Source organism: Oryx dammah, unplaced genomic scaffold, assembly GCF_014754425.2.
Source record: "Oryx dammah isolate SB20612 unplaced genomic scaffold, SCBI_Odam_1.1 HiC_scaffold_13, whole genome shotgun sequence".
In the NCBI taxonomy this organism is placed as follows: domain Eukaryota; kingdom Metazoa; phylum Chordata; class Mammalia; order Artiodactyla; family Bovidae; genus Oryx; species Oryx dammah.
Genome location: NW_024070197.1, coordinates 248,067 through 272,241, shown reverse-complemented (window position 1 = coordinate 272,241; position 24,175 = coordinate 248,067). Strand labels below are relative to the sequence as shown.

Sequence of the window (24,175 nt, the reverse complement as noted above, 5' to 3'; positions counted from 1 at the left end):
TGACCCCGTTCTCCTCCCTGGGCCTGGAGGACATCTAACCTCACCTTCTGCACATTTCCCTGCTGGCTCAAACCATAAAGAATCTACCCAGATTCCATCTCTGGGTCGGGATGATCCCCTGGAGAAGGGAATGGCAACCCACTCCGGGATTCTTCCCTGGGAAATCCCATGGACAGAGGAGCCTGGCGGGCTACCGTCCTACCGTCCATGGGGTCGCAAAGAGCTGGACACGACGAACGACTAACACTTTCACACCCGCACAGTTCACAGCAGGCCCTTACCTCTTTTCCTCCCAGGAGCTGGGGAGGATTTCAGTCCCGCCTTCAGAACACGTGCCACCGTCCCAACCCGACCCCTTTTCCTCTCCCTTAGACGTGAATACACACTTAGTATCCTCTTCCCCAAAACTCGGCAGGACTTTGTGCTCAACTGTATGGGAACCTTTGGCCTGAAGTCCATCAGGCTCCTCTGCCCGTGGAATTTTTCAGGCAAGGATACTGGCGTGAGCTGCCGTTTCCCGCTCCAGGCGATTTTGCCGACCGAGGGATCGAACCCGCGTATTCTGTGTCTTTTGCTGCTGCTGCTGCTGCTAGGTCACGTCCGTCGTGTCCGACTCTGTGTGACCCCATAGACGGCAGCCCACCAGGCTCCCGTCCCTGGGATTCTCCGGGCAAGAACGCTGGGGTGGGCTGCCACGTCCTTCTCCAGTGCCTGAAAGCGAAAAGTGAAAGTGAAGTCGCTCAGTCGTGTCCGACTCTTCGCGACCCGGTGGACTGCAGCCCCCCAGGCTCCTCCAGCCATGGGATTCTCCAGGCAAGAGCACTGGAGCGGGGGCCCATTGCCTCCTCCGGTGTCCTTTGCACTGCAGGCCACTTCTCGACTGCTGAGCCCAGGGGACCAACTCTACCGCGGCCTCGGGGCACTTCCGGCCCGCCCCGCCTCTCTCTGCGTTCGGTGCGAGAAGCTCGCCCCGCCCTCAGCACTCCCGGCCCTGCCCCTCCCACGCCTTCCCTTTCTCCATTTCCCGTTCGTCCCGCGCGTTGCAGCCCTCGAGGCTTGGCGAGGCTCCCTCTCAGCCTGCGTTGCCGCCCATGCAGGTGCTGGGACCCACCAGCGGCCCGACTGGCCCCTCGAAGGCCTCCTCCTGTCCGGCGGGATCACCAAGGGCGCTCTTTCCGCGCCCCGGGCTTCGCCTACCGCCGGAGTTGGCCGCCAAGATGTCCGCCGCCCACAACGTGGGGTGCGCCGCGCCGCGGGGGGCTCTGGGAGTTGTAGTCCAAGTGGACGCACTGACGCAGTTAGCCGGGGGTGACAGGCGCCATTGTACGGCGCGCGCGCGCAGGGTGAGTGTGGCGCGAAACCTGCGCCCGTCGGGGGCTGTGTTCCAGGGCTGCTCCGCGGGGAGCGCCCAGTTGCGGCCCCAACCTTTCAATCGCAGGAGCCCAGAGCCAGCCTCGTCTGCCGTCCTTCCGCCGTGGGGCCGTTAGGGCAGTGAGAATCGGGGACTCGGGGCCCATAGGGGCGCGAGGCGGGCCGACCCCATCCGGGCGCTTGCGAGCGGGGTAAGGGGCCGACTCCGTTTGGGTGAGGAGGTTGGGAAATTGCCCCTCTGGCTGTTCGAGAACAGGTGGAGACGACTTTTTAGAGCATTTTCCGAGGTTGGAGTTAGACCTGTCATTTCCTGTTGATTGGGCCGAGGGGTCGGGGGCCTTGGTCTAACCCTCACGCCCCTTCCCACCTCCCAAATTCGACCTTCTTAGGACTGCCTACTCCCACGGGACTCGTCGAGGAAGAGGAAGTTATGGCCTCCGGGCTTCCGACGGATTGGTTCCGTGTGAGTAGAGGTTTCTTGATAAGTTTCAGAGTCTACCGCTGGATTTGGGAGCGGGGGTGGAGGGGTAACGCAGGCACACGCGTTCCCTGGGATACCCCCAGGTCCCCTAGCATCTAGGTAAGGGATGGGGGACTGGAGGAGGAGACCCTAGTGGGCAGAGGGATAGCAAGCTGCTTAGCTTTCCAAGGGAGCAAATAGAATAGAGGACAAATCGCGGGGGATTCTAATTTATCTTTTAAACGGAACGGGGAAAGCCGTGTAAACAGGAATCAGGCTTCACTTAGGGTTCAGTAGTACTTTAGAATTAAAGCTTAGTCACTGGGTGAAAAGAGAGATGGGGATGAATCCCTGATAGGTGAAGGAAGTAGCAGCGGAATAGCCAGTGGATGGAGGCTCAAGGCTGAAGTGTGATTTAGCTCACGGAATTCCGTAGGAGAAAGGATACACCTGGTATCACTGTTGGAGCCCTCAGGTTAGTAAGAAGCGGAAAGGTTTTCAGAGAATGAACACTGGTTTCCGGCCTCATGCGTTGCCCTACTCGCTGTGACCTGATGGGATCAAGCGTGGGTTTGCTTTTCAAATTCAGGAACTCTATCTGGAATGCTCGAGTCACCTTGCTAACTGTGCCTACATGCGCTCAGTCACCCTCCTCCTTCTCCTGTCAGCATGGGTGACAGCAGGCCCTGGCTGAACAGGCACCTGTGGGTTTTAGGAACCAGTGACCTTTGAAGATGTGGCCTTGGGTTTTACCCCAGATGAGTGGGGAAAGCTGGACCTCGAACAGAAGTCCCTGTACAGGGAGGTGATGCTGGAGAACTACAGGAACCTGGTCTCAGTGGGTAAGGATGGCCTCTGTGTCAATAAAGATTTGTGCTTTGCAGCCCGAATGTGGTGCCTTTGAAGTGTGTGTCTGCTTTGCTCAGTCTGCAGGGATCTGAGTTCAAGGATCAAGGCCCTGGAGCCTGAGGGAAAGGGCAACTTTACATATAACTCTGGAAACTTTACCAAGTCCACCCCTCAGAGGTGTTCAGTATCAGGGATGTGGGCCTCTGGGGGATGTTTCCAACTGCTGATGGATGCTTCCTGTTTTTGTAACAAGAATCGCAGAACGTGGTGTCAGTGTGGGACCGCTCAGGCGCATCATCAAAGGCCTTGCCCCCTTCCATCTCTGCATGGTTAGTGTGAAGCTTTCAACCTCAGGTTGGCATGTGCCTGACTGATGCCAAGCATTATGTCCATCCAAGTTTAAGGCAGAAAGTAATGCCAGGGCAGGCCTGATTCGTTCTCTTTCTATAGCTGGCACACTTTACAAAGAAAAATGCCAGTAAGTCCCCAGCAGACAAACTTCCCTTAGTGTTTTACTGACCAGAACCAAGTCCCACTACCTCCTTTACGGTCGAGAGAATCCAGAAAAGGAAGCAGCTGGCACAGGGGATGGGTGGAGTTAGCAACACTGCCCTAGACCAGAAGCCGTGTCTACCAGGGAGAACACAGGGACAGAATTGCTACAGCAGGAAAGTACTTTCTCCCGAACACAGACCCCCAAGCACTGTCTCTTTTCCCTTGGGCAGAACATCAGCTTTCCAAGCCAGATGTGGTATCTCAGTTAGAGGAAGAGGAAGAGCTCTGGTCGGTGGAGAGAGGAATTCAAGACACCTTTTCAGGTGAGAAGCAGGCACACGGGAGTCCTGGTGTGGGAGTCCTGGTTAGCAGGAACTAGTGTCAGCAAAGGAGGTGGACGGGGAAAACCCCTGGTGGGGTGTTGTGAGGAGCAGCTGCAAACACGCTGACTCAAGCTCTGCATTTTCCTGGGCTTCAGTCAGGGGGGCACTGCTTGGCTGAATGGGAACCTCTTGCTGGTGCCAGGTTGGCAGTAGGGGTGTCCTCACCCTGCTTCACTCACGGTCTATTGCCCCATCCTTTTGTAATCTCCGGCAACTGGTGTGTGGCTTTGGCCAGATTTAATGTTTACATTTATGTAAGTTTATGTTTTGGGGGGTGTGACCATACTCAGTGGAGACAGGTTTGCATCATTGATTCACAAACACAGTGTAGACTTTTGACTTTGACTTTTTTTCTCTTGATGGACATTCAAGTGGTTGCAAAAAAAAAATCCCTGCATACAATTTTTTGCACAATCAAGTTGGGTTTTTTGTGTAGATAGCATTTCTAGAAATAGAATGTAGAATCAACCAAGATGTAAGTGAAAAAATTTGGTAGCAACACGTTGCTGTCTTAAGTTCTTTTAAAATACATATAGCTGCGTAAAATAGATGGTGACTTATAGTCCTGTTTTTAAGGTTTACAGATCTGATAGGAAAAGATATATTCAGTTTGGTTTCTAAGTCTATAGATTATTTGTACTTTTGCTTTTGTGAGTTTTTCTATTTTCCTTTTTTTTCCCTCTTGGTTTGTCGTTTGTGTGTGGTGCTGGGGGGACTCTACTGTACATTATGGATAAAAACACTGCAGATAACAGTCCAGTGTGTATCTCCTTACCTTTAGTCTCCATAAAGGTTTACGATTTCAGATTTTTTTTCCTTTCAGATCTGTCTGTATTCCTAATCTAGGTTTCATGCCATACATGGGCAGATTGTACAAATACTTTATTCTGGTGCTTTTGGGTTTTGTTTAGCTGTTTCATGTCCTGGGTTCCCTGTGTAATTGGTGTGGGGCACAAGTTTTTTCAGTGCCCTTTTCTGGTTATCGGAACACCATTTTTATCACCTCTCACAGTCACCGTTTGTTGCGTGCAGGCCTTCTTGGCCCCTTATGGTCCCTTGATCTCTGCCAGTATCTTAGTAAACACTGTATCACTGTACTTGCTGTAGCTTTATAACAATCTTGGATAAACGGTAGGCACTCTATTTTTTTTTTAATTAAAAAAACCTATTATCTGTTCTCAACCAGATGAATACCTACCATCAGCTTGTCAGGATTCATTGAGAAAATGCTGTTAAGAATGTGTATTACATTTAACTTCATCCAGAAATTGGATCAGAACTGGTCTCAGTCAAGTTCTGCCATGGGTGTACAAGGAGGGATCCACTCCCCTCACCACGCTGGTCAGGCTTTCCACCTGCGGTTGGGCATTCCTTCCAGTTGCTATCTTATCTGCTCAGGTTACCCCTCCCTTGCAGTCCTGCATAGCTGCTGCAGATGAACCTATCCTGCTGCTAAATTCTTATTTGTAACAGTTTTGTTAGGTCATCATTAATTTCCTCAGTACAGAGTCATATTATTGGCAAGTATAAAGTATTATTATTTTACTTTTTTTGCATTCAAGGTAGGTGAGGAGGTAATTATATTCCTCACAGCTACTACTTCCAAAACACTGGGCTGAGAATGTGATGATTTTAAGTATCTGGTCTCTGACTTGAAAGGGACAGTTTCTGGATTTTGCTTTGATTCATATCACTTTTTATCTGGATAAACGAACAGTCATCTCACCCTTTCTAGTAAATGAAAATTAGTAAGAGCCCAAATTTCCCCCCTCCAAAGCCCTCCAAGGTGATGATGGAGATTTTCTGATTGAAACAGTTAACAGTTAATAATTATAGATGTGCCCCTGTAGTAATGTCCTGATGTCTATGAGCTTTTTTAGGATTTCTGCATCAATGTTCATAAATTATATTGGGGAGGTGGATGGTTTTGTGTTTGGTATTTTTGGACACTTCTGTATCAGAGTGTGTTGGCTTTGTAAGGAGAACTTCTTGTGTTCCCGCTTTGTTCTTGTGCTTTAATGCAAGTGGCTCTGGAGCTACCTGGAACTTTCTCAGTGTCCAGCTGTGAAATCTGTACCTGGCCTGCATCTTTGGTGATGATGACCTTCTAGCCATGCATCTCTGGATGATCTGGCAAGTTTCCTGAATCTAGCTGCCATGGGGGGGGCATTGGGCACTTATGGTTCTGCACGTGTCAGAAAAGCTGGCTTCCCAGGGGATGGGAAATTCAGGGGTGGTGCCCTAGCACGAAAGATCCTGTGTTACAAGCTAGGCCTGGGGTGATAGGTGCCTAACATGTTCATGCTGCGTTCCAAAGAGTCCTTTATGTGACGCTTTTTCCTCCACTGTCTCCCCTTGACCTCAGAAATATCTGTAGAAGGCCCCTTGTGTCCCATGCAATATAAAAAAGAGAAAGTATGTACTTGGTAGAGTGTGATCCCTGTGATTGTAGACTCCTCCATCTAACAGAGGAGCACCTTCTACCAACACGCTACACAGACGTGACTGGGTCAACGCCAGTTAACTAGTGGTATGGACAGAGAAGAAAAAGAACATGGTGTAAAGCAGGGAGCAACAGGCAGTTACTCTAGAGGCGGGGTCAGGGGGCACTGCAGGGCCAAGACTTTAAGCCAATGCCTATAGAACAGAAAGTCAGCAGATGGGCAAGAACAGAGGTGAAGAGCTTCGTTTCCTGGTGCAGAAACGCCAGTGGGGGTTACCCTGAGAATGGGGCAAGGGTGGCACATTCTGGGAATGGAAAGTCTGGAAGGAAGTAACTGAGGTGTACTGATAGGCAAGTTAAGTTTGGGGCCTCCCTTGTCAGGAGCGTTTCATCTTCCTTGAGTAGGTGTGTGCTGTGCTTTTTACCGCTGAGGACAGAAGGGCACAGATGTGAGCAGGCGGGGGACTGCGGTAGTAGTACATAGGGGAGAGGTGGTTAATATCTGTCCCCAAGAGAACAGCAGCAGGGCTGGGAGAAGCTGGCTCCTCTCCTTGTGAGATGGGTCCAATGGGGCCGCTTGAGTAACTGACCAGGAGGGCACAGGAAAGGAAGCTGCAAAGAACTGCTCACAGGTGAAGGCTTCAGGGGATTTCTTGTGACTATTCTTTGTAATGTATGTATTTATATGCATTTTTCATGCACACTTTTAAAATGTATCAGTATCTCATTTTTAAAATACAGTAACAGAGATGAGATGGTTGGATGGCATCACCGATTCAATGGACATGAGTCTGAGTAAGCTCCAGGAATTGGTGATGGACAGGGAAGCTTGGCGCGCTACAGTCGATGGGGTCGCAGTCGGACACAACTGAGCGACTGAACTCAAAACAGAGGTATTACTACTCTGGAATTTTCGGCATTGGTCAGTGACATGGAAGTCTGGTAAAGGCCAAGACTTTTGAAGGGTGGAAATAGGTTTTCTTTGGCTTTTATTTTTATGTTGAAATAATTTTAAGCAAACGGAAGAACTGTACAAAGAACTACCTAATAGCTTCCACCTAAATTCACGTTTTTGCAACTGTACCATGTCCTGACTGGTTCTATTAATGGAGTATGAATAGGAGGCAACTGAGAAACACCCAAGTAAAGGTCCTTGAAGCCAGTGGCACGCCCCTGTGTGAGGCCCAGGCAGAGCCTGGAAACACGGAAGTCTTGGGTGTCTGGCAGGGCCTGCTCACTGGTAGACAGCCATCTCCTTCCGTGGTCCCTTTCTGCCAGCACTAATGCAGCTGTGCCTCTCCTCGGGGCAGAGGACGAACTGAACAAAAGCTAGGCCTCAGGAAGACAGCCCAGTGTGCATGTGTCTTAGCTCTCCGTGACAGCAAAAGTGGCAGCACAGACAGTGGCCGAAGTAGAAAGGAACCTGGGTAAATGCTTAAGACATGGAATTAGTCTTCAAGAAGGCACTAGTTTGAAAAGATGCTGTCAAGATAAGTGTGGAGAAATATTTGATGGCGCTCACATCTTAAGCCTTCTCAATGTTCTTTCAAGAAAGTATTACCTACTGTATGTGTGGCTTGGGTGGAATATCTTGAGACATAATCTATGTAGATCAAACATTAGGGACAGTGCAATGGAATAAAGACACTATTTTGAAGGTCATGATGGTAGGAAAGCCTGCAGGACAGTTACATTGTTTTTGCTCTGTCAAGAATTTAAGCAGAGGAGCCCTGCAAATAGGAAGGTGGCAACTCAGATTAGCATAGACATTAGTAGGAAAAAAAGACTGGTACAAGAAGATTGGATTGTTGGGAGGAATAAAGGAAATATCTTAAGATTTTTTTGTGTAGCCTGAGAGGACTCACATGGGCTATAAAGCCAACATGTGGGGGACGCAGGAAATCATTTGTTTTATACAAAGGGTAATTCTTTTAGGAACAAGAGTAAATATGTTTAGTGAGCCTAGTTTTAGCTCAGCTCACAGAGGAGACTCACATGGAAAAACCTCAAATGGAGGAAATCCTTTTCATCACATGTTTTTCAATATGAGAACTCAAATGGAAGAAATCCCAGGAATCATAGCAGGAAATGCTTATAGCCTGATTTGAGAGGATTCATACTAGACAAAAAATTCCAGTTGTATTCCGTTTGGAAAAGTTCTTACATCAAATCATTGTATCTGAGAACTCTGAAATCATGGGGAAATGGTTGCTGTGGAGAGGTTTCATAAACAGCTGTTTTCAAGATCATAGAAGTAGATATTGAAGGGTGTCTGAGACTGTAATCAATGTTAGGCGTGAGGAGTCACTGAGCCCACTGACCAGAAGCCCTCCAGTAGGAGTCCTCACTGTGCTCAGCATCAGAGGACTCATATGAGGGCAGATTCTCAATGTAATCTGGGCAGGCAGATCGTTCATCTTAGCTCTCCCCTTGTTTGACAGAACAGAGAAACAGACTGAAGAGACCCACCCTGAATAACAGAAATGAAATGGCTCATTCTGTTTTTACACCCGATTGTCATAGGAAAGACACACTCTGAAACCTTGATCCCATTAGGACTGTCCCTTGATATCCACGGGGGATTCTTTTAGGACTCCTACAGATACCAAAACCTAGATGCTCAAGTCCCTTACAGAAAACGGTGCAGTCCAGCGCTTGCTTCGGCAGCATGCACACTAAAATTGGAACAACACAGAGAGAATTAGCATGGCCCCTGTGCAAGGGTAACAGGCCATTCGTGAAGCACTCCATGTTACTTTAAAAAAAATACAATAAAATTGTGAAGTACAGACAGATGTGAAGGGTCAACTGTATGAATATATAGTAAAACAGGTTCTGTTTCTCCAGTCTGGGTTCTATTATCTATCTGAACACCTAGAACAAATGTTAAGTAGCATGAGTGAGCCAGGCATCCTTATTTCAGTCTCCTTCGCATGTCCCCAGTTGCTAGGAAATAACTGACGTTACAGCTTAGGAAACTGTTGAGTGAATAAACAGTTGGAAAAATTACAAGAGATGAGGAAATCTTCAAACAGGAAAGTCTGAAGACTAGGCCAGGCTCCAAGAGGATGATAAAAGAAATCTTAAAATAGTGCTACAAAGAACTTTGAAATGGTTGCACTCCTGGGGTCAAGGTCAAAAGTCTATAACCTTGAATGGCTATCAAACACGTTTTGGCAGGAATCCAGCCTATCAGGGTGTGGTCACATACCGTGCAGTCTTAATTCAAGAATACTTCATGTTCTCTGTTACCATCCATTTGGTCTCTAGGACCCATGTAACCTTAATCCTATTATCTGAGGACCACTTTCCCTAGCGTCTAGGTACAGTCTCTGGAGTAATTTCGAGACCTGAAGTGCTTTAACTATTAACTGAAAAAGAAGGAAAGTAAATGAACTAAGCATTGGACTCAAGCCTTTTTTGAGGAGAAAAAAAACTTCTAAGAGTCCTGAGGAAAAATAAAAGCAGTAGTAAGTCAGAAATGAAGAAGAGAATAAGAGCCCATTTTCTGGATAGATAAGGGTAAATAAATGGCAAGTTAAAAACCTATACAGAGAAAGGAAACTACGCAGATATTCAACAATACGTGTTCCCATTATAGTGTTTTAAACAACTGTCAAAGAATAAGCCTGCTCGGGACTTCCCTGGTGGTCCAGTGGTTAAGACTCAGCTCTTCCACTGCAAGAGGTGTGGGTTCAGTCCCTGGGTGCGGAACTAAGATCCCCTTGCCATGTGGTATGGCCAAAGAATGAAGAATAAGCCAGCTTTATGTATTGGTGTGAAACAATCACCATGAGATATTTGTGTTTCTTAAAAATACATACCTGTAACATAGATACCTATCTATGTTTAACGTGAACGTGTGAAGTGAAAGTGTTAGTCACTCAGTCCTGTCCGACTCTGCAACCCATGGACTGTAGCCTGCCAGGCTCCTCTGTCCATGGAATTCTCCAGCCAAGAATACTGGAGCAGGTAGCCATTCCTTTCAACAGGGGATCTTGCCAACCCAGGGATCAAACCTGGGTCTCCTGCATTGCAGGCAGATTCACCATCTGAGCCACCAGGGAAGCCCACCTTAACGTATATCAAGATGTACAGACATATAGGATACCAATGTCTTTGTTTTTTCTTTTAAAAATATACATGCAAACATACACCAGGTATTAATATACCAATTGTTACCATTGGGAGAACAGAGAAACTATAGGATGTGATTGTCTCCGGAGAAGGAAATTGGGTGGGAGGGTGACCTCCCGCTCTTAGAGGTCCTGCCAGTAACTATGCTCATAAAATGGAAGACTGTCACCTTCCTGCTGCGCCACCAGCTCCTGACACAGCCCAGGTGCTCAGGAAGTATTTGTTAAGTACAGGAATGAACAAACAATAAGATGGAAAGATTTCTGGAAAAGTGTAAAGTTGGCCCAAGAGAAATGTTAAAACCAACTTTTTCTTAAGAACAAAGTAAATAATTAGTTGCGTCTCTGTATTAACCCAGGCAGTAAATATTTTCTAGCTTCCTATTAAAAGATAGGTTTCCAAAGAACATGAGCTACTCAATGACAGAACACTAAGTGCTTTGTTAACAGGTTCTTTCTGCAACCTATACATAGTATTGTTCTCACTAAAGCACAAAATGAGAAAAATATTGAAAAGGAGAAAATATCTGTAGCTTGTAATAACGAACAACTGTTTTATCTATTTTTAGATAATGTGTTTTAAAAAAAAATTTATCCTCTGAAATAGTTATAAGAGTTGAGCAGCTGCAACAGAGTATAAAATACAGAAACTTACTACCTGTGGCTTAAAGCAGGAATAACCACTTCAACATAGAGGAAAGACTTTGTTATGGATACTTTTTTGAAACGGAACCTAAGAATAAATTGGTAAGGAATGAGCAGGCTCTGTTTGGAGAAGGTTGTTAGAGGGCCATGTAAGACTTAAGTATGTAAAAACACTGACTTCTTTTGAGGGGTTAAAAGGCTAGAAGTGCATGAAGTCGCTTTCTTAAGTCCTATAATTATTCCAGCTAGCAGCCCCAGAGAAACTCCACATCCTCATTCATGCTGTGGGAGCATGAAGGCAAGTCCCTGACCTGGCTTGTCTGGGAAGAAGCAGGTGGGGGTTTAAACCAGGGTCCTCTTACCCCATGACGTGCTTAGGCTCCCAAGTGAAAGATGGGAACTTGGCAGCAGCAGCTATCTTCCCATAACTTACAGATGGACACAATTTCAGTGCCAGTGAGATTTCCTGAAATTTGAAATATGGGCAAGCATAAGCCTTTGAAAGGCCCAAATGTCTTGGTGCACTGTTCATCAAAGCACTTAGAAGCTGTGCTGTATCAACAAATACTGCTTGAACACCTGCCAAAATGCCAAGTGCTGTTATAGGGAAGGGTCACCATGATAAACAGGGTGGAAAGGCCCCCTCTCACTGGGCTTACACTCATTCCAGAGAAGCTACTAGCCTGTGTTGATGAGTAAATGTAAACCTACTAAAACAAACTTACCAGTTCAGTTCCTCAATTGTGCTGGCCTTTCAAATGTTCACTGGTCACTTGCAGCTAATGGCTACTATGTTGGACAGTGCAGATCTGGAATATTCCCTTTACCAAAGAATGTTCCACTGAGCAGTGCTATTCTAGAGAGGGTGGAGAGAGAAATTAATGAGCCAGATACTTAAAGAAGGCAATCAATGGTATGAAGAAAAATGAAACAATAGAGTATATATATGGGGAAGATACAGGAGTGGAGAAGCACGGGTGGGCAATACTAGTTTAGAACTGGGTGGGAAGATGGCTCCGAGATGACTTCTGACCTGAGAGCTGGATGTGGAAGGAGAAGCAGAGATGTTAGGAAAGACATCACCTGGCAGGCAGGCAGCCAGCGCAGTGACTTCTGGATGAGACCCTCTTAGGCGCATTTGAGGAACAGACTGTAGCTCTGTGAAGTGGCATGAAAGGCATCAAAGACAGGGTTTGGATCCCAGGGGCTCCCTTCCGCAGATTCTCGGCCTCTCCCAGCGTGCATCTGTGTAAAAGCTGGTCACTTGCTTAATGGGGCTGTGGCGTTTTAAAAGCCCAGGCAGGTCCTTGGAGGGCTTCATGAAATGGTGGCTGCTGTTACTGACGGTGTGATCATCAACAGCTTTGGCACATCCTCCTCTGGGCTTGGCTTAGGAGTTTCCAATGCGTGAGACCCAGTTAGCAGCCTCAGCAGGCCAGTGAGGGGAGACACGTTTAGAAGGTGATGTAGCAAGATGTCCAGAGCTGAGGAGTAAGAAACGGGGAAAGGATGAGACAGGGTGAGCTGAGGGCATCCTAGACAAAGGGAGGGTGCAACAAGAATGAGGAGAGCTGCCCCTGCCCCCCCAACAAGCTGGTAGAAGGACATTGTAATTAGTTACTATTATTTTTGTGGTCTGGTAGCAAAGCTTTCACTAGAAAACTGGGCACTGTGAGAGAGACAGCTTACCTGAAGGTAGCAGAGAGAGCATGAGAGAAGAAAACAGCTCCCATCAGCCTTTACAACTCAGTACGTGCCTGGAGGTCCCTATTCACTTAGGGTGGGGAAACTGAGGCCCAGAAGGATTAAGCCCCTTGCCCAAAGGCTCAGTGAATTTCTAAAATAGCCCCCTAGCTAGATAAGGAATTGCAGGTGGGGGGACTAAATTCCCCCAATCCTACCCCACCCTCCACCCCTGGGGTTTTTCAGCTGGTGGGTTGAAAGCCAGCACTTGGGATTTGTGGCTGAGAAATCATTTTATGCAGCTCCCAAGGCAGATGGGTAGGTTAGTCAGCCCCGCCTGCGTGAAGTGTGGATCGAGGTTCAGGCTTGCTAGCTAGTACACAGAGCTTTCATTTGCTGTCAAGTGGGGCCAATACAGACAGCACGGAGGGTTACCTTTAGAGGGATTGGGGAGTTGTTCCTGAGATGAGACAGAGGACTGAGGTGCCTGGAGTGACACTTACCCACGGCCATTTCAGGTGCTGCATAGCATCCAGTAGGTGTTTAGGATAACTGTGTAACCAGTGTCCACCTGAAGGGTTGCTACAGCAGGGAGAGGGCGGGTACACTGGACTCAGCAAAAAAGGAAAACACCCTGGTGCCCACAACGATAAGGAGGAAGTAAATATATGATCCAGATTAAAGAAGCGGTGGGGTTAGAGGGAATGAAGTAGGATAGAAAAAAACCAAACACTTGTTTTTAAGGGAGAAAGCACTGAATAAAAATTCCTCTGATTAACCAAGGAATAAAACACGGAAATTTCTTAACTTAAAAAGCTATTAAGCAATCTGGAGAATTAAGGCATGATTATTGCTCAAAATGGTGCTGGTGGCCCAGCACGGAGCCCCTAGGGAGCCTCACCTTGTTATCCTCAGAGAGAAATTCCAAGCCTTAAGACTGTAATTGGAAGAAAAAGCTCTTTTCAAGTCAAGAATAACTGGGCGGGGAGGTGGGAATCAGTTCCGTTCAGCCGGGTCCGACTCTTTGCGACCCCATGGACTACAGCACCCCAGGCTTCCCTGTCCATCACCAACTCCCAGAGCTTACTCAAACTCACGTTCCTCGAGGCGGGAATAAGCCTCCAGAAATCCTGAGGAACAGGAACGGAACTAAATAAATGCTCGAGATAACGCAGGCATGAACTAAGGCAGGCAAGCATCCACATGAAACTAACTCCAAGCCTTGTTTGAGAGGCAGCTGGGGGAAGGCTTTGGAAATGGAAGGTCAAATGTCTGTCATAATTTTCATCAAGGAAAAAGTCCTTTAAAAGTAGGAAAGGAGTGACCGGGCAGCGGCCATGAGGTGACAGCGTGGCGCAGGAGCTGGTTTTCAGCCCTGGAGCGCCCAAGGCGAGTCTGGATGGGCGGCCCCAGCTGGCACGGGGCGGCTTCTGACCCCGAGCTGACTCGTCGGATCACGCGCCAGCAATGGGCAAAACCCGTGAGGTCCGCGGAGGCCGCTGCCGAGTGGAGGTGTGTAATCGGAAAATTCGGAGAAAGGAAGACAAAAAAGCCCTAAGGAGACAGGGAAAGCGTGTAGGGGCCGGGGAGGAAAATGGATCGGGAACGCAGGTGCTCGTTACTCTCGAGGAAAGTGGCCGCGCTCCCGACACCCAGCGTCACCCAACGAGACAGACTTGCAGCTCGGGAAGGTGTGGATGGAGGCTCCGCCGCACTGACCCAGGGAGGCCGGGAAAGGGAACGCGAGAGGAGGAGGTGGGAGGCGAGTCAGCCGCAATCCTGCCAAAGGCCTCAGAGGACCCCCAAAGCCTCAATATGGCGGCGCCGGAAGTCCCTCGACTTGGGGGCTCCTGGGAGTTGTAGTGCGGCGGGAGCGTGACGCATTTCCGTCCAGGCCGGAAGTCGCGGTGCTGAGCTCCTACAACTTGGAGAGGAGCCGGTGCGGCTGTGAAGGGAGCGTAGGCGTCCAAACGCTTCACCCTTGGGAGGAGGGGCCAGGCGCACTTCGTACACTGTCGTCTGGTGTGGCCACGGGCTCTGCCAAAACCAGCTCCGCAGCCGCCGTAGCTAAGTGCGCGGCGACCTACGCGGCCACGGACTGCAAGGGAAAGCACGGAGACCGCGAACAAGCAGCCGCTACTCCTACTCGCTTTCAGATTTTTTTTTTTTAAGCCGCTGCAGTTACTCCACAGTAATATAACTGACCTCGAGTGCGCCAGGCGTAGAAAGCCAAACTCCAACAGCGGGAGTTGGCAGCAAAGTAAAGGTTTATTCAGTTCAGTTCAGTTCAGTCGCTCAGTCATGTCTGACTCTTTGCGACCCCATGAATCGCAGCACGCCAGGCCTCCCTGTCCATCACCAACACCCAGAGTTCACTCAGACTCACGTCCATCAAGTCAGTGATGGCATCCAGCCATCTCATCCTCGGTCGTCCCCTTCGCCTCCTGCCCCCAATCCCTCCCAGCATCAGAGTCTTTTCTAATGAGTCAACTCTTCGCATGAGGTGGCCAAAGTACTGGAGTTTCAGCTTCAGCATCATTCCTTCCAAAGAAATCCCAGGGCTGATCTTCATAATGGACTGGTTGGATCTCCTTGCAGTCCAAGGGACTCTCAAGAGTCTTCTCCAACACCACAGTTCAAAAGCATCAATTCTTCGGCGCTCAGCCTTCTTCACAGTCCAACTCTCACATCCATACATGACCACAGGAAAAACCATAGCCTTGACTAGACGGACCTTAGTCGGCAAAGTAATGTCGCTGCTTTTGAATATGCTATCTAGGTTGGTCATAACTTTTCTTCCAAGGAGTAAGCGTCTTTTAATTTCATGGCTGCAGTCACCATCTGCAGTGATTTTGGAGCCCGCAAAAATAAAGTCTGACACTGTTTCTACTGTTTCCCCATCTATTTCCCATGAGCTTTAACCCAACTTTTTCACTCTCCTCTTTCACTTTCATCAAGAGGCTTTTTAGTTCCTCTTCACTTTCTGCCCTAAGGGTGGTGTCATCTGCATATCTGAGGTTATTGATATTTCTCCCGGCAATCTTGATTCCAGCTTGTGTTTCTTCCAGCCCAGCGTTTCTCATGATGTACTCTGCATAGAAGTGAAATAAGCAGGGTGACAATATACAGCCTTGACGCACTGCTTTTCCTGTTTGGAACCAGTCTGTTGTTCCCTGTCCAGTTCTAACTGTTTTATGGAGACAAATCCTAGGAGTGTTTTAAAGGGAAAGATTGGAGAGACTGGGGTTAATCATCGTTTTTTGACATTTCTTAATCCTGTTTTTTGGCAACCCACTCCAGTATTCTTGCCTGGAGAACCCGCATGGACAGAGGAGCCTGGTAGGCTCCATAGCGTCGCACAGTTTGAGGTGACTTATGACGTCTCTGGCCAGGTGATCCATGGCTCCAGGATCTGTTAGCTCATCTCGCCCTGGACAGACAGCTTCAGTTTGTATTAAAGCACGATGCTATCGATCACAGCAGTTTTGGTTGTCTGGCACTGGTTGATTGATGTTCAGTTAGTGCGGAATTGAAGTCAGAGGCGACAAGAAAGGGAGTACAGTTTTGGATAAGAGAGGTTAAGCATAAACTCGGTAGGGAAGCCGTTTTTGACAGTAATTTCCTGTTCTACTTTTTACTGCGTGTGACAGGAGCATTCCAGTGGTGTCACAGTCCCCCTCAAGCCAATGTACTGATTCCATAACGCCCACCCGGCGATCTTCCGCAGCTTTCTTGGCCTGTGTTTGAGTACTCTGTGTCTTCCGGTTTTACTCCATCATTTACCACATTGCTCAGGAAGTGAGTGTCCGCTCAAAAGAGGACATCTGGAGGCTGCTACTCAGGAGTCGAACCTAGCAGGGAGGTCGGCCACCAGCCTTTGTGTTTGAAGTGAAGTGAAGTGAAAGTCGCTCAGTCGTGTCTGGCTCTTTGCCACCCTGTGGACTACACAGTCCATGGAAATCTCTAGGTCAGAATACTGGAGTGGGTAGCCTTTCGTTCGGAGAAGGCAACGGCACCCCACTCCAGTACTCTTGCCTGGAAAATCCCATGGACAGAGGAGCCTGGTAGGCTGCAGTCCGTGGGATCGCTAAGAGTCGGACATGACTGAGCGACTTCACTTTCACTTTTCACTTTCATGCATTGGAGAAGGAATGGCAACCCACTCCAGTGTTCTTGCCTGGAAAATCTCAGGGATGGGGGAGCCTGGTGGGCTGCCGTCTATGGGGTCGCACAGAGTCAGACACGACTGAAGCGACTTAGCAGCAGCAGCAGCAGCAGCCTTTCCTTTCTCCAGGGGAATCTTCCTAACCCAGGTCTCCCGCATTGCAGGCCGATTCTTTACCAGCTGAGCCCCCAGGGAAGCCCAAGAACACTGGAGTGGGTAGCCTATCCCTTCTTCAGGGGATATTCCTGACCTAGGAGTTGAATCGGGGTCTCCTGCATTGCTGGCAGATTCTTTACTAGCTGAGCTGAAAGTAAAGCAGATTGGGAGGGGGAAGATCATGGTGAAAAAAAAGAGAAGGTTCTGATTGGAGATTACTGGCTTGGGGGTCAGAGAGAAAAACTGGAAGTTATCAACCAAGTCCTGAGAGCTGGGCTTGTTGCCGCAGAAGCTGTAGTTCGGAGCTCTGTTGTCTTTCCCTGGCCTTCCTCGATCTGTGTACTCATTCTGTGGGTATCACAGAAGTCCTGTCTTCATCTCTGGCTGGCTCCCTGCTCATAAGTAGATTACTATGGTAAAGTTCCTAGGCGTCCATTGTGAACTCTCTGTGTACTCAGATCAGTTGCCTGGTGGGGATCTCGGGAAGCCTGGGCCGCACTGAGGTATAGCAAGTGGGGTAGGCGCTGGTACAGCTGTTCTGAGGCAGATCAGAGGTTCAGCGTGGGCTCCATTCGGCCAAAATCTGTCTCTAGGCTGGAACAGGAGCCGCGCTGCTGGGGCCTCTCCGCCTACCGACTTGGCTGGAACGGTTGTGCTGATGAGTCCAGTTGAGGTAAATGCTTTGTCCACTGGGCCCCTCAGCCAGCTTTTTTTTTTTTTTTTTTGGTAATACTTTTATTTTGCTGTTGCTGCTCTGGCCCTTCTTTAGGGGCGAAGAATTGGGTCTACTCTCTGTTGCGGAGCTCGGGCTTCTCATTGTGGAGCTGTAGCTGTAGGACATGGGCTCAGTAGTTGTGGCTGCTTGGCTCTAGGGCACAGGCTGATTGTCTGTGACACAGAGGCTTAGTTGCTCCACAGCCTGTGGGGTCGTCCTGGATCAGGGATGGATCGCATGTCTCTTGCATTGGCAGGTGGACTCGGACTCTTTACCGCTGAGCCTGGTGGCTCTTGCCAGAGACCCAGGTTTGATCACTGGGCCTGGAAGATCCCCTGGAGAAGGAAATGGCAACCCACTCCAGTATTCTTGCCTGGAAAATCTGTGGATGGAGGAGGCTGGCAGGCTTCAGTCCATGGGGTCCCAAAGAGTCAGACATGACTGAGTGACTTCACTTTCACTTTCATTTTGGCAGGCCTTTGTCTGTGTGTCCATTCTCTGGGTATCACAGAAGTTGTGTCTTCATCTCTGGATGGCTCCCTGATATAAGCAGATTCGTCTGGTAAAGTTCCTAGGCATCCATTGTTAGGCTTTGAGTTCATGCTCTAAATTCCTTTCCAAGTAGAGCTGTCCTTAACCACTTATAGTACTTACAATAGCAGCGGTGAAAGTACAGGTTTGCTTCTGATGTCAGCCATGCAATTTCTGTCTTTATGAAACAAGTCAAATTGAAAGTAAGTCATAATTTTACCCTTTTAAATTTATTTTTGAATCTTTAAGTCGTTCAGAACTAGCACTTCTTCTTGGAGTCGTGGAGAACTTTCTTGCTTCCTGTTTCCTTGTGTGTGTTCCTTAGCATTTCAAGGCCATCCTGGAGTTCTGTTTAGCAGATGCTCTCTGGACTCTATCCCAGGACCCAGCATCCCTGCCTTTCCCAGATATTTTCATTCTTGGCCCCCATGGAGGTGGGATCAGGTCAGTTCACCTCATGGCTGCAGGCATATATAGCAACATGGTTCTTGTTGTCTCTTGGGGTTTTTTTTTGTTGTTGTTATTCTGTGTTGAGATATAATTTATATATCATAAAGTTCACTCTTTGAAAGTAAAGTTCAGTGGTTTCTATTATATTCACAAGGTTGTGCAACCATCAGTATGATCTCATTTCAAAATAGTTTCTATATCATAAAGAAGCCGTCGCCCCCCAACCCCCTCAACTCTATCTCCTGGAAACCACTCTACTCTCTGTCTCTCTATATTTGTCAATTTTGGACATTTCATATAAATAGAACCATACATATGTGGCCTTTTGTGTCTGGTTTCTTTCACTTAGCATAATGTTGTCAAGGTTCATTCATGCTGTGGTATGTATCAAAACATCATTCCTTTTTATTGCCAAAGACAAATGTATTGTATGGATAGATCTTATTTTGTTTATTCGTTTATCATTTGATGGACGTTTACGTTGTTTTCCTTTTTTGGCAATTATGAATAATGCTGCTGTGAACATTCTTGTACAAGTTTTTGTGTTGACATGTGTTTTTAATTCTTTTGGATTGAAACCCATGTACCATGATGTAACTGTATGTGTAACTTGTTGAGTAGCTACCAGACTTGCAAAGCAGTGTAGCATTCTGCATTCCTACTACCAGTGTGCAAGAGTTCTGGGTCTTCCACATCCTCACCAGCAGCTGTTACCCATCCTTGATAATCGCCATCCTAGAGACTGGGAAGTAATATTTCACAGTGGTTTTTGACTTGTATTTTCCTGGTGGCTAAAAACATTGCGAAACTTCTCATGTGTTTTTTTGCCCGTCTGTCTTGCTCTGTTTTCAACTTTCAGAGTGTCCTGAGGCTCAGCTGGAACCTCAGCGGGATCCTTTTCCTGCCGGGAATCCCCTGACGAAGATCGAGGTGGTGGAAGTCCTCACCCTGAACCAGGAGGTGGCTGTTCCCCGGAATGCCCAGATCCGGGCCCTGTATGCTGAAGATGAGGCCCTGAGCCCAGAGGTTCTCAGGGAGCCCCCTCAACATCTGGACAGGCCTATGGCTGACCCCGAGATGGCTCGGCAGAGGTTCCGGGGGTTCCACTTTGAGGAGGCGGCTGGGCCCCGCGAGGCGCTGGCCCGGCTCCGGGAGCTCTGCCGGGCCTGGCTGCGGCCCGAGGCGCACTCTAAGGAGCAGATGCTGGAGCTGCTGGTGCTGGAGCAGTTCCTGCGCGCGCTGCCCGAGAAGCTGCGGCAGTGGGTGGAGTCGCAGCGGCCGGTGGACGGCCGGCAGGCGGCGGCCCTGGTGGAGGACGCGACCTGGATCTCCGAGGGGGAAGGTGGGTTCCGTGGGAGGCTGGAAAGACGGCTCTTCCTGGGGGGCGTCAGGAACCCAGGCTTCCTGACGGGTGGCAGAAGGGTGGTGCCCACTCCGTCTACGGCAAGGGCATCCGCTTGCTCCCCTTCCCCAGCCCCATTTGGGGAATCAGAGTTTTAGATCATCAGTCCCCAACCTTTTTGGCACCAAGGAATGTTGTGAAAGACAGTTTTTCCATAGACAGACGTGGAGGGCGTGGGGATCAGCCAATGGAGCTTTGCTGTCTCACCTGCCACTCACCTCCTGCCACGTGGCCTGGTTCCTAACAGTCCTTGGGCTGGTACCTGTCTGCAACCCAGGGACTGGGGACTCCTACTTTAGATGTTTCCTTGCTGACATACCTGTCACTACCACTAGATCAAAGAATTTTGAGAACGGCCTCATCCTTGGACCTGTTTGTGGAAGTGGAAGGCCTCAGGCCCTACCTCAAAGCTGCTGAAACTCTTGGGTGGGGCCGGGCACTGCGTCCCTTTTTTTAAAAGTGGAAGATACTTGTGTTAGTTTCTGCTATAGAACGGTGTAAATCAGCCGTAAGTGGCATGCGTCCCTCCCTCCAGAACCTCCCTCCCACCCTGGCACTGCCTTCTTCAGTGAGCCCTCCACACATGTCTGACGGAGGCCGGCAGACAACGTGCTCCATTTTTACCCTTCTGGGATCCCTGCTGCATCCATTTCCGTCACACAGGTGTGTGTATATGTATTTCTGGCAGGGCTTCTAACAGGGCACCCACGGGGGGCTGTGAATAAGCTGATGACCGAGACAGACAGGACTCATGGACTCGTGAGGTCAACCAGCCTCCAACCTAGCACGAAAGATGGGAGTCTGACAAATGAACTCTGACAGCAGTGGGCTGGAGTGGTGACAGCAGCGGTGGGCCAGGGAGATGGTGCAGTGTGGGGTGTACTGGGGACCCGGCCTCGATGGGACTTGGTTTTCGTTAGGCTGAGTCCTATGGAGCCTCCATCTTCTATGTCCCTGGCCAGGACTTGAAAGGTGCTTCTTGGGTGAGTGAATGATTGACTGATCGACTCTGATGCTTGAGGAGGAGGGAATCTGAGCCTGGAGAGTGGCGTCCAGAGAACAGGGCTTCCTGGGGAAGCAGGTGTGGGCAGAGAGCGGGGCTGGCAGCCGCAGGAGCCGCCTCTTCGTGTGCACCGAGTCTGGGGTGCTGTGGCCAGCAGGCTGAGGGTCCCAAAGATATCCACACTGGAACCCCTTGAACCTCACATGGCGAAAGGGACAAGGGACTTCACATGTGTGGTGACGTTAAGGATCTAGAGATGGACAGGTTAGCCTGGACTATTTGGAAGGACCCAGGGTCGTGGCGAGGCCCCTTATGAAGACAGGCAGGAGGGTCAGAGTCGGAGTAGATGTGACCGCTGAAGCAGGGGTGCTGCCAGGAAAGTGTCGCGAGCAGCGAGCCTCCGGGAACTGGAAGGAGCAAGGACTACATTCTCCCTGAGTCTCCAGAAGGAATACAGCCCCGGGAGCACTTCGATTTCAGCCCCTTGAGTTTGGGTCAAACTTCTGACCTCCAAGACTGTGACGCAGCCAACTTGTGCTATTTTGAGCTGCTGTCATGGCAACTTCTTACACCAGGGAGCCGATACAGGCGCCGGGAAGACGGTTGTCAAGCTCCCAAGATGAGAGTCAGCGGGTCCATGTCACACCACGGGGGCGAACGAAACCAATTAGTACTACAGAGGACGATGGAATAGGCTTTCCAAGGAACCCTGCATTTTTGGTCAGCGTATCTGTTGAACTCGGGTGTGACCACTATGAACCCTTGCACGGAGTGGTTCAAGGCAGAACTACAATTTACTGAGAATTTCCGGAGTGATTCAGGTTCGCGCATGGCTAGAGCCAGCGTCTAGAGGTCTTCCGAGCTTGTCCTCTGCTATATCATTCCTCTGGTAGCTGCACCCAAATGCACACTGTTTCCACGCAGGGGCTCCCAGCATGGGATTTCTCTTTCCCATACGTTCCAGCAGTTGCCTCTTTGGCTCTCACTGGCTGGCTGGGGGCTGGGGGTTTGTCCCTGATGCCGTCATTTTGGCCGGGAGGAAGCGACAGCCTGGCGGCCCAGCCTGGGTCATATCACGTGTCCTCCTGATGGTGGGGGGCGGCGGGGAGCGTCGTCATCATACAAGCCTAAGGGCCGTGTGGGGACACATCGGGGAGAGTCACGTCAGAGCATCACAGAGCTGGGCCCAGCTGTTTTCTACGGTGGAAGTAACTTGGTAAAACTGCAGCAAGATGTGTTTGAGGGAAGGAGGCTGGTCCTGCAGCCAGAGAAACTCCCACCCTCCGTGGGGAGGGGGAGGGCAGGAGGGAGGACTCGGAGGCTAGCAGCGGGTCTCTGTTTGAGGAGAAGGTGTGAGCCCAGCTGCTGAGGTGGTGTGGCGGCGACTCGGCTGCCTCAGTGGAGGGCCTGGCTCCAGAACAGTCCTCGGAGAGGCAGGGAGAGGGGCCAGCAGGAGGGACGCCGGTGCCCTGTGGCCACAAATGTGGGGTTTGGGCACAGGTCAGAGGGGGCACTGATGGGATGAGCTGCGGGTGTGTGCCAGCCCCGGGAGTCCCAGAGCCAGAGGTGGGCTGCCTTGCCCTGCTAACCCTGTGCTGACGTCTCTTCCCAGCGCTGCCCACCCAGGGCCCCCCTGGCGCTCTCCCTCCCGCAGCTCAGCAGAAGGACACAGCCACCTGGCCCGCGAAGGCACTGCCTGAGGTGAGTGGGGAGTGTGGCACTTTCCTTCTCTGCTCCTGACTTCCCGGCAGGCCTGCCCTCCAGGGTCCATAGTGTCACTGGAGACCACGATGGGGCACAGTGACCCAGAGTCAGGAAATCTGGACGGCAGAGGAAGAAGGGCCAAGTGAGAGGCAGGCAGCCTTGAGCCCTGGCATGCAGATGACTGCTGGATCTCAGTTAAAACAAGAGACTTCATTCTCTGGAAACACAGACTTGGGTGCTAAAACAAAGCTGGTATTTGCTTCAAAATAACCAGAGCCAGGGTGTAGACAAAATAGGACTGGTCCTGTTTTACTGACTGTTGAGGCCCAGAAAGTGGCCACCGACGGTGTGTATATGGCCTTGGTCAGGGCTGACACCTGGCTTGAGCACAGAAGTGGTCTCGTGTAACGAGTGGTCTGAGGCCGGCTTCAGGCTTCGTACAGGCAGGTATGGCTGTATTCAGGGGCTCCAGCCTCTTGCTTCTCAAGCAGGCTCTGCCCATTGTGGGCAGAGTGCTCCCCAGACATAGGGCAGTGGAAGCCCTCTTAGTCCCAGAGTCCTGGTCGGCATCTCGAAAGGACTGACCATACTGCAGCTGGTCTGCTGCCCCACCCCGAGGCACCCCGAGGGCCACAGACACACCGTCACTGTCCCCTGTGGGAAGTCACGGGGAAAGAGGAAGCAGTTTGTGGCACTTGTAGTCCTTGTGAAGGAACTCCAGTCTGGGCCCCAGACTCCGGTTTCATCAGCACACACTGGACCTCTTACGGGCCCCAGGCAGTGTTTCCCAGTAAACCCCCGAAGCTGGGGAGTGCCAGCCTCTCTTCTGTACCTACCGAGGACTCTGACCTTCCTGCTGAGACAGGTGTGTGACGTTGCAGGATCCGGTGACCTTCCTGGACGTGGCTGTGGACTTCAGCACGGAGGAGTGGGGGCTGCTGGACCCAACGCAGCGGACTGACTACCACGACGTGATGCTGGAGACCTTCGGACACCTGGTGTCTGTGGGTAAGGCCCCGCCACCGTCCCCAGGACTGGCATGCCCCGGAGGCTGTAATTCCAGGCTTATACCCGCTCTGGGCCCAGCGCAAGGCCTCTGGGTGCCTTCAAGACTCCCCTGCAGCCTCCAGGCCTTTAGCTGACGCTGTAGACCTAGAGGGGCAGCCTCGGGTCCAGTGAAGGACTGATTTGCTGTCCAAACCCCAAGGGGATATGAGAGCGCAGACGCTCAGCCTTCTGCCGAGCTCTGCTGCTTCAGTGCTTCCGACTCCCTCCCCAGCCTGCGTGGCTGCACGTGGGGCGGGAGGAAGCTTCTGGATCTCTGCTTAGGTCGTACCGTCAGCCCGTTTCAGCGCTTTCTCTCCACGCGGTCCCCCCGTCTGGGTTTCTTGCAGGGTGGGAGACGACCCTGGACGGCAAGCAGTTAGCACCGCAGCCCGGGCCGGCTGAGGAGGGGCCGGCCCGCGCCCTGAAGGAGGAGGGGGGGTCCCCGGCCGGCGGCGCCCGGCCCTCCACCTCCGGAGAGGCTCTGCAGGCCGGGGCTCCGGGGGCCTGGGACACGGCGCTGAAGCCGGTGACCCAAGC

At 50.3% G+C, this 24,175-nt stretch overlaps 1 protein-coding gene, 1 long non-coding RNA gene and 1 other non-coding gene across 3 annotated transcripts in view; 2 read left to right on the top strand and 1 right to left on the bottom strand.

The window, feature by feature from the left end:
* Window positions 1-1,568: 1,568 nt before the first annotated feature.
* Window positions 1,569-24,175, top strand: part of ZNF274 (zinc finger protein 274) — a 23,754-nt gene continuing 1,147 nt past the window's right edge. Inside the window, exons 1-7 of the mRNA XM_040253741.1 lie at window positions 1,569-1,834; window positions 2,547-2,673; window positions 3,406-3,498; window positions 19,342-19,824; window positions 22,500-22,588; window positions 23,473-23,599; window positions 23,986-24,173. Coding sequence (XP_040109675.1) covers window positions 1,802-1,834; window positions 2,547-2,673; window positions 3,406-3,498; window positions 19,342-19,824; window positions 22,500-22,588; window positions 23,473-23,599; window positions 23,986-24,173 — 1,140 coding nt within the window. The 5' untranslated portion in view covers window positions 1,569-1,801. The remainder of the gene's footprint in view (window positions 1,835-2,546; window positions 2,674-3,405; window positions 3,499-19,341; window positions 19,825-22,499; window positions 22,589-23,472; window positions 23,600-23,985; window positions 24,174-24,175) is intronic.
* Window positions 8,657-8,758, top strand: LOC120873389. The gene has a single exon (XR_005723462.1). It is a non-coding gene; the product is annotated as a U6 spliceosomal RNA (small nuclear RNA).
* On the bottom strand, window positions 10,132-14,551 carry LOC120871855. The gene is made up of 2 exons (XR_005723131.1): window positions 12,969-14,551; window positions 10,132-11,638 (listed from the first exon to the last, which is right to left on the bottom strand). It is a non-coding gene; the product is annotated as an uncharacterized LOC120871855 (long non-coding RNA).